We start from the raw sequence: 9,254 nt of genomic DNA, 5'->3' as shown, positions 1-9,254 counted from the left end.
TGTTAATTATAGTTAACAAAACGAACTAATAAATTATTGATAGTGAACTGTATTGGCTTTATAGTGAAGTATATTTTGTGTATAATGATTTGTATTGGCTATATAGTGAAGTATATTTTGTTCACATATGAACACGTATTTGACAAAATATAGCTCACTACATTAAAAATGAGTTCAAAGTGATCTGATTATGTTTTAAAGTGCTCAATCTTCTATCAACAACACCACAATACATAGATCTGCATCTCCGTTACAACAATTCATCCCATGGAAAATCCTAAAAATCCAAACGATTTCAAATCCAAACGAAACTACAAAATTTAATTTTTTTCATTCTCTAACTACATCACACGCATAGAACTACAAAGATAGAGATAGATTATTGAGTGAGAGAGATTATTGAGCGAGAGAGATATTGAGCGATAGAGATTGAAGAAGTTTGTTAGAAGCAGAAAGCTTCTCCATAAGAAGCGCGATCTGAGCCCTAGATTCCATGGCGTGATCGACAGCCTCCGCCTCCAGCTCGTCAAGCTCGCTGCAGAGCTGTTCCTCCACCAACCGTACGTGCTGCCACGTCATCCGCAACTCCTCCTCCACCCTCTCCTCTCCCTCCAGGCTGCTCCGAAGCTCCCTTTCTAGCTCCACGTTCCTCCGCCGAAGCGCCTCCGACGCATCACGGTGGCGGCCAGAGATCGGCACAAAGAGAAAGAGAGATAATGATAATAGAAATAAAGAGAGATAATGCGTGAATGGAATGTGTATGTCAGAATATGGAAGAGTTGATTTCCCAAATTACCCCCATGCAATTTTTATTAATAGAAAATGAATACTTCATTTAGTCATTAGATTAAGATAATGAGTGATTGAGATTTATTCTCTAGTTATACACTTAAAATTAGTTAGACCTTGATCACTCCTCTATTATTAGGGTTTCATATATATATTTTCTAAATATATTAATGAATTAAATCGATTTATATATATTTATAATTTTAAACATCAATATGTATTGAATTTCAATATGTTTCGATTTATACGATATATATCGATATTTTCGATATATAACGATATATCGAAAATATCGATAAATATCGTATATTCGATATAAAACGATATATCGCGATATAAGGAAATTCATATCGTTATCGTATCGAAAACTTACGATACGATACCGTATCGTATCAAAAATTACGATATACCAAAAATTCGATAATTTTCAATACGATACGAGCGATATATCTTTATTCGGTATTTTTCCCCAGCCCTAGACATGACCACAAGTTTGCATTAATGGGCTAAAATTGATGGAACTATCAAACTTGAACACCACGTCCTTTTACAAATTGTTCCAAAATTTGGGCATAAACTATAATTAAAATATTTTAGATAAATTGTAAATTTTCTGAAAATTTCTTTATGTTAATCATAAATGCTCCCTCCGTCTAACATGATCCTCTTTTTCGTTTCCACAATTTGGGCCATAAACTATATAATTAATATATTTTAGCAAATACATAAATTTCTGAAAATTTCTTTATAGTATCATAAATGCTAAATCCGTCTAACATGATCTTATTTTTCATGTCAAATTGATAAATTACCATTTTTATCAGATGGATCAGCTAAATTTTAATGTCCCATCTAATACAATTATTAAGAATCTATTTATATTTCCAAGTAAATAACTAAAATATTAAAATTTGGCTAAGTTCATAATCACAACTTCAGATCTTTTGATGTATGTTTGAGTAAGAGGAGTCTGATTACAATGTTGGGAAAAATTAAATAAAGGAGTTTGTAATAGATTTTAAGATCTAGAATCATTGAAACCAAATTTCACAATCATAACTCCTCTTCTTAGTATCAAAGATATAAATACTAATGTTAATGAGGTTGATTAGTAAACAAAAACGTAGACAATTATTGAAGTATGATCATGACAAAGGATCCATTTGCATTGCCAATGCTTCTTCTTACATATGTGTTTATATTATTGAGTGGAGCAACTTCCAATGCTCTCCCAATCAACACGCCGCTAACCCGAACCCAAATGGAAGACTTGTTCCGAGCCTACGCTCCGTATCTTTATCTCCACCCCGCCGAAGAATACCTCCCCTCTTCGGTCGATTGGTTTTTCAGCAACGGCGCATTGCTGTATAAGAGAGGGGAGGAGTCAAGGCCAGTACCGATCGAGCCAGGTGGCGCAAACCTCCCTAAGGGAGGTGATCCGGCTGGCTTGTACTGGTTGAACCTCCCGGCAGACAAGGGAGGCCGGGATAGGGTTAGCCACGGGGATTTAGCGAGTGCTGAGGCGTACGTTCACTTTAAACCGGGCGTTGAGAACGGGATGTTCACGGATATTCAGGTGCATGGGAGGAGCCACTAAGGATCTAAGCCATTACTATTTAAATTTTTTCTTTTAACTTAATTCCCTCTTCTTCCATGAATAATTGTCTCGTTCGCTTTTTACTACTCATGGTAATGGACATAACATTCTACTTAACTTTCTACACATAATTTTCACTACATTTCTTAAAACCTTTGTCAGGTTAACTCATGTCAATTTATCGTAGATGTAGTGAATAATTTTTAAAAAAAAATGTGTTAGTCCTTATGAAATTATAAACTTAATAATATTAGCTGATTTTTTTTTTATCTGCGTCTGCCATTGTTCAGGTGTGGATATTTTATCCTTTCAACGGCCACGCGACTGCAAAAATAGGGTTTATTAAGAGAGTGTCGTTGGGGAGAGTCGGGGAGCATGTGAGCGACTGGGAGCACGTGACGCTGAGAGTGAGAAATGGGGATGGGGTTCTTGACAAGGTGTATTTCTCTCAGCACAGCGGGGGGAAATGGGTCGATGCTTCTCTGCTGCAGTTTGTAAATGGGAATAGGTTCGCATGGTATGCTTCGAGGAACGGGCACGCTGGGAACAACGAGCCGGGGCTGTATCTGCAGGGCGGGAATGGGTTCGGGATAAGGAATGATTGGGCGTGGAGCAACAAGGTGGTGGATACGGGGGCGAGGTTCGTGGTGGTGGCGTCCGAGGGGGAGGCGGAGGCCGTGGCCGAGCCGCCGTGGTTGAGTTATGAGAGCAAGTGGGGGCCCACCAAGGAGTATGATACGGCTTCGGAAGTGAGGAGGGTGAGGAAGTTTCTGCTGGGAAAATTGAAGAAACTATTGGATAATTTAGTGAAGGTGATTGATGAAGTTTATGGGACAGATGGGCCCACTGGACCCAAGGTCAAATATAACTGGAGTGGCAATGAAGCATAGAGTCACACAAGTTCTATATCTTAGACTTATTAAGATAGTACAAGATAATTAATTGTACTACTAACTAATTGTAAACTTGCTACTGTTTGTTTTACAAATAGTTTTCTTTATATTTGTAAGATTGATTGACAAAATCCATCATTTGGACTGTTAAAAGCCATAAGCCCTAAGGTTGGTGGCTTTATCTTGTGATTCATTCACTATATTTTTATAAAATAGCTCTTTCATTTTTCAGATCATGATACATGACCTTATATTCGATTTTAGTTTTAATACTACGAACACATTCTTACTATTTATTAAAAATGACTGTAAGTGTTGGGAATGTGCCCATCCGATTACAGTAAGTACATACGTATTTTTCGATAATAGTTCAATCAATGTTGTCATGCTATAATTATTTCGTTCGAACTTGTTTGAGATATATAGTATCATATATGCCTTTATTCATCAAATTGGAATTTTCTTGTTTAATGTAACAAATACCGGTACCAATCCCTCTCTCTTGCCTTCTTTTCAAGACAAAAAGAAAATTTCCAGTTACCTTTTTTTAATACGATACAAATGCTGAAACTAAAAAGATGACATGCAAGTAGAGCTGCCCAAGGTTTATCGAACCAGCGGTTAAAACCGAAACCGTAACCGGCGGTTATGGTTCCGAACTGAAACCGCGAAAAATACGCCAAACCGAAACCGTGAATTTTAGAACCGTGGTTCGGTTCAGGTTCCAAAATTTTCGAACCGAAACCGCGACCGAACCGCCGGTTCCGGACGGTTCCGAACCGCCAACGCAATGATAAATTTAAACATAGTTAATCCTTATATTAAAACTATACTCCATTAAATAAAACATTGCTGAATGATCCGGTTTATGAGTTTTATACTCTTATATAAATAACTTCATTTTTAGATTTGGTAATATCCGTAGAAACAATAATGTGGGACAAAATTTTGTAGCAAAAATAACTTTATAATACTATTTGGTAAAATTGGATGGTAAAAACATAAGATAAAAGATAATAAAATAAAAATAACTAAATTACAAGATGGAGTCTATGTTGTATGGTTTATGGTAATAACTTTATAATACTATTTCCGATTTTATTAATTAACACATTTTTTTACGTATGGAATCTATGGAGTATGGATAATTATTAATAAATATTTATCCAACATTTTAAAATAAACTTAGAAGAATTGATTACTTTAAATAAAGTATAATAAATTAACATTGGTTAATGTTGTAGTCTTCAAAATTGATTAGTTGAGTCTTCAAAATTGATTGGTTGACGGTGGGCGATGGCTGCACTATTCAAAATTGATTGCATAAAACACCATTTCTTGTATTTTTATTTATTTATTTATTTATTTATTCTTAAATGTTGATTTTAAATTCAAATTGGATCTCATTTCTCTCTATTTTTATCTATATTAAATACTTCTCTCTATCCTTACTTACACTCACCTCATTTTAGTGTTAACAACTCAATTTAAACTATCAATTTCCTTGTTCCAATTTATTTTATAATTTCAAACTGTATGGCAAAAAAAAATTAACGGAAAAAACCGTGAAACCGAACCTAAACCGCTACGAACCGTCCAAAAACCGGCGGTTCCAAACCGAAACCGAAACCGCCGGTTTTCGAACCGAAACCGAAACCGTGAAACGGCCTCACGGTTCGGTTCCGGTTCCATATTTCCCAAAACCGGAACCGGCGGTTCCGAACCGAAACCGCCGGTTCATGAACCGTGGGCAGGTCTACATGCAAGCAACACAAAGAAGCATTTTGTAATATAAATAACAACAAAAGTTACTCCCTCCGTTTCACTATAGTTGAGGCGAAACTTTTCGGCACGGAGTTTTAGAAAGTAATGTTGGGTGTGTTAAATAAATAGATAAAAAAGAAAGCGAGAGGAAAAGGTAGAGAGGAAAAAGTATATATAAAGTGAATAATGTAGAGAGAATAAAGTAAGAAAGAGGAAAAAGTTACCATATAAGAAAATGACTCAACTATGAAGAAACTTCCCAAAATAATAAAATGACTCAACTATAGTGAAACGGAGGGAGTACTATGATAAACATTCTATCAAAAAAAAATTACAAAAACCAAAAAAATAGAAATGAACAATTTTGTGCATTAGTCGCTCGTCTATCAAAGAAAAATGAACCCATGACAGCTTTAAACAGTGAAATGAGAAGGTTCAATAACGAAATCAAAACAATACTACGAATATAGAAATAAGCATAAAAATGAAAGCTAAAAATAATTAAAACCAAAATCCTAAACTGCATAGGTTGTCAACTATAACAAATTTAGCTCCTAAAGAATCTAAACGCGTATATGGTTTAGCCATTCTACAATAGGATTTTTAAGATCGAGACATCGTCATAACTGAATGAGTTGATGATTTAAGGTGACTAAGCTCAACACGCGAGGGATGCACATATCATCAAGAGTGAGTATCGGCGATTAGATATCCTCCTCTTTGGCTGCTGGTGTGCACAACTTAAAACGTGCACTAAATGTGTTGTTAATTGTGCTCTTATATGAGAGATGGAAGGGAAGTGATAGAGACATAGAAACAGAGATAGAGAAGAGCCAATTACAAGTAATGTATGTAAGCTAGTACTAGCATTTTAATATTTTTCATTCATTACTGATTACAATGCATGAATTCTCTTACTATAGGACTAGTATTGCACTCCCTCCGTCCGTCATTAAATGTCTCATTTTTCTTTTCTTTATTTCCATCCACCAATAATGTTTCATTTCATATCTACATTTGGCAAAGAGACCCACATTCCACTAACTCAGCCACATCACATTTTGTTATAAAAACCAATATATAAAAGTGAGTCCTATATTCCACTGATTTTTTTTTATAAAGTCAAATAATATCTTAAAAATCGAGCCAGTAAAAAATGGGATATCTAATGACGGACAGAGGCCGTATTACTTTTCATATTTTCAATATATACATGAAAGATGAATAACCTATGGGTATCTCATACTATATTCTTTTTATGTATGCCTGGAATCAAGAATATCAAGGTTAAATAGCTTGGTTCATATGTTTGTTATGAACTCTTTTGGAGTGCATTTAACAATGATATTTTAAATCTGATTTCACATCAAAGAAATCATATTGTATGACTAGAATCTACTGTGATGATAATCGCAAATTTTGGGCAATTAACTAATGGTGATTAAGTGCATGAAAATGGTAAAATGAGAGATAAGTATGTTATTGTTACTTGGTTCATAATATCAAAGTGAATTTATAGCTAGAAAACAACGAATTTTTATTATCAAAATTACATTGTAACCACTGCATCATTTTACAGAGCATCTATAATTAAGAAGTGGTAAGCATGTCTGGTATGCACAAATGGTTTAGAAGTATTTACGAGGTGTGTCGGAGTCATGTGAAAATGCAGAGGTAAACAATAAGTATGAATTAAGAGGGAAAAATATCGTCCTAAATGATGTTAGAATACATACATTTGACTCATTCTTTTATCTATTTGTCAAAAGTACTCTCAAACCTCAAGAAATCTATGTATAAGATTGTCAAAAGACTAATAAAAATATTTAAGGAAATAAATACTATTAACAATAATGCGCAAAATTGGTAATAACTTTTCACTACTTACTATTATCATAATATAATTATTAGTAATGGCTATTGCACTAGATCTCCTTGCACAATACATATCACTATGCATACGTGAAATATTAATAGAGAATTCGATAACTCATTCAAACATGCAACCTATAATTTGGAAGAGCCATTAGATGCTTAGCCCTAGAAGTGACCAAACCAAAATGCTCGGACATGTCCAAATCATGTGGTTTTGTTCCATCAGGGAGCTCCCAATCGAAGCAATGAACCAATTGCGCGACTATCAAACTAACCACGGTTAGCCCCAATTGTAGCCCAGGGCAGCCCCTTCTCCCCGACCCGAATGGTATGAGCTTAAAATCTCGGCCCAAAAGCTCAATATTGCTCCCTTGGAATCTCTCTGGATCAAATTTATCAGGGTCAGTCCAGGCTTCGGGATCCCTCCCGATGGCCCATACATTCACAAGAACTCGTACTTTATTAGGAATGTGAAACCCGTTGATCTCGCACTCTTCCATGGCCTCGTGTATGAGCAACGGCCCGACGGGGTGGAGCCTCATAGATTCCTTGATGACACAATCAAGATACTTGAGGCTGGAGAGATGAGATTCTTCCACCATTTGATTTCGCCCCACCTTTTCTTCAACTTCTTTCTGGAGTTTCTTCATTACTCTTGGATGTCTAATCACTTCAGACATGGCCCATTCTACCGCTGCTGCAGAAGTGTCCATTCCAGCTAGCAACATATCCTGTCCAATTAATTTGACAAGTCACTAAACTCTTCTTTCCCAAATTAAATAAAAAATATTAGTAATAATTATCAGCGAGTCAAGATCACCAATTTATCATATGAGATAAAAAGGATTACCAGAAGAATGGCCTTGACATGGCGGCGGTCAAAGTCAAATCCGGCCTCGCCCGAGTCAAGAATGGCCATGATGGTATCGACGAAATCATGACTCCTCTCGTCCTTGCCAACATGATCATCAATAATCCTCTCAAGAAACCGATCGAAAATCGCACTAAGCCTCCTGAGCCGCCGCGCCGAGCCCTGAAGATCCATCCACCTAAGGTAGGGGAAATAGTCGCCGAGATTGAACGCGGCCGCCTCAGCCATGGTCTCCGCCATCACCTCCTTAAACCCCCTCTCGTCGAACTCCCCGTCCGAGAACTTCCTCCCGAACACCATCAAGCACGTCATATCCGCGCTGAGCGACATCACCCGAGCACTCAAGTCCACCGCGGCCGCCCCACGCGCCTCCCTCAGCTCCGCCACCATAAGCCCCAGCTCCGCCTCCCTCATGGGGCGGAACCGGGCGATCTTGAGGGGGCTGAGGAGCTCGAGCACGCAGAGCTTGCGCATGTTCCGCCAGTAGGGGCCGTAGCGGCCGAAGACGACGTTGCGCTGCTCGTAGCCGAGGTGGAAGGCTGCCTCGTGGTGGGGCCGGTTGGCGAAGACGAGGTCGTGGGTTTTGAGGAAGAGCTCGGCGGCGGAAGGGGAGGAGACGACGATGGTCGGGATGGAGCCGAAGCGGGTGAGCATGATCGGGCCGTGTTTTCGGGCCAGGCGGTGGAGGTCTCGGTGAGGGTTCTTGCTTAGGAGATGGAAATGGCCGATGATCGGCAGCCCGATCGGGCCGGGAGGGAGTTTCTTCTTGCTCCGCCGCCGCCATTGAATTAGGTAGAGGAATGTGATTACTGCGATTGCCGTTACGCAAATCCAATCCATTTTCCTTTTGGTTGCGATTTTGAATTAGAGAAGGTCGGAATCTATATACAAACAACAACGCATTATTGTTTTGGATAAACTTAAAGTAAACTTGCTACATAAAGCAAGTCGTTGATGAAAACATCTAGTTGGGCGGTGGCACATTTAAAGAGTATTTAACATGCATGTATAGTGGTAATGTAGACTATTTTATTGCTGCATAATTAAGATTCTTTCTTAGAATTTTCTTCAGATGCCGACTTAATATTTTGGAATTTCTAGTATGACTTTTTTGTGTTAGAAATAGAACAACCTTATCACTTCCTATGCTTAATTAATTTAATCATGAAATGAGTCCACCAAACTCCAAATGACTATTTAATTCATATGCCAACTTAATACTCCCTCCGTCCCGAATAATTCGGGTCACTTTGACCAGACACGGATTTTAAGAATTGTAATGAAAAGTGGGTTGAAAAGGTTGATGGAAAGTGGGTCTTACATTTATATCTTAGTTTTATAATAAAACGTGAGTAGGAATGAGTTAGTGAAATATGAGATCCACTGCCAAAAATGGTAAAAGTGAAATGGGACAAAATTATGTGGGACGGACTGAAATGGAAAACTGGGACGGAGAGAGTATATT

General features: G+C 37.6%; 2 protein-coding genes and 1 pseudogene across 2 annotated transcripts; 1 reads left to right on the top strand and 2 right to left on the bottom strand.

Annotated features, from left to right (window-relative positions):
• Positions 1–396: 396 nt before the first annotated feature.
• Positions 397–717, bottom strand: LOC148931168 (protein RESPONSE TO LOW SULFUR 3-like; the record flags this gene model as incomplete). Its single annotated transcript, XM_089066738.1, has 1 exon — positions 397–717. A coding segment is annotated over one exon (321 nt), but the record flags the coding sequence as incomplete, so codon positions are not given.
• Positions 718–1,936: 1,219 nt separating this feature from the next.
• Positions 1,937–3,276, top strand: LOC125210471 (hypothetical protein At1g04090 pseudogene; annotated as a pseudogene).
• Positions 3,277–6,906: 3,630 nt separating this feature from the next.
• Positions 6,907–8,754, bottom strand: LOC125211745 (cytochrome P450 71AU50-like). The gene is made up of 2 exons (XM_048111656.2): positions 7,769–8,754; positions 6,907–7,649 (listed from the first exon to the last, which is right to left on the bottom strand). Exons 1-2 carry the CDS (start codon positions 8,627–8,629, stop codon positions 7,038–7,040), a joined length of 1,473 nt encoding a protein of 490 aa, XP_047967613.2. The 5' UTR covers positions 8,630–8,754; the 3' UTR covers positions 6,907–7,037.
• Between the last annotated feature and the right edge of the window lie 500 nt (positions 8,755–9,254).

This window comes from Salvia hispanica, chromosome 3, assembly GCF_029641045.1.
Source record: "Salvia hispanica isolate PSC_SH4W2 chromosome 3, Shi_PSC_v1, whole genome shotgun sequence".
Lineage (NCBI taxonomy): Eukaryota > Viridiplantae > Streptophyta > Magnoliopsida > Lamiales > Lamiaceae > Salvia > Salvia hispanica.
The sequence above is the reverse complement of the archived record's forward strand: the minus strand, read 5'-3'. Positions and strand labels throughout refer to the sequence as shown.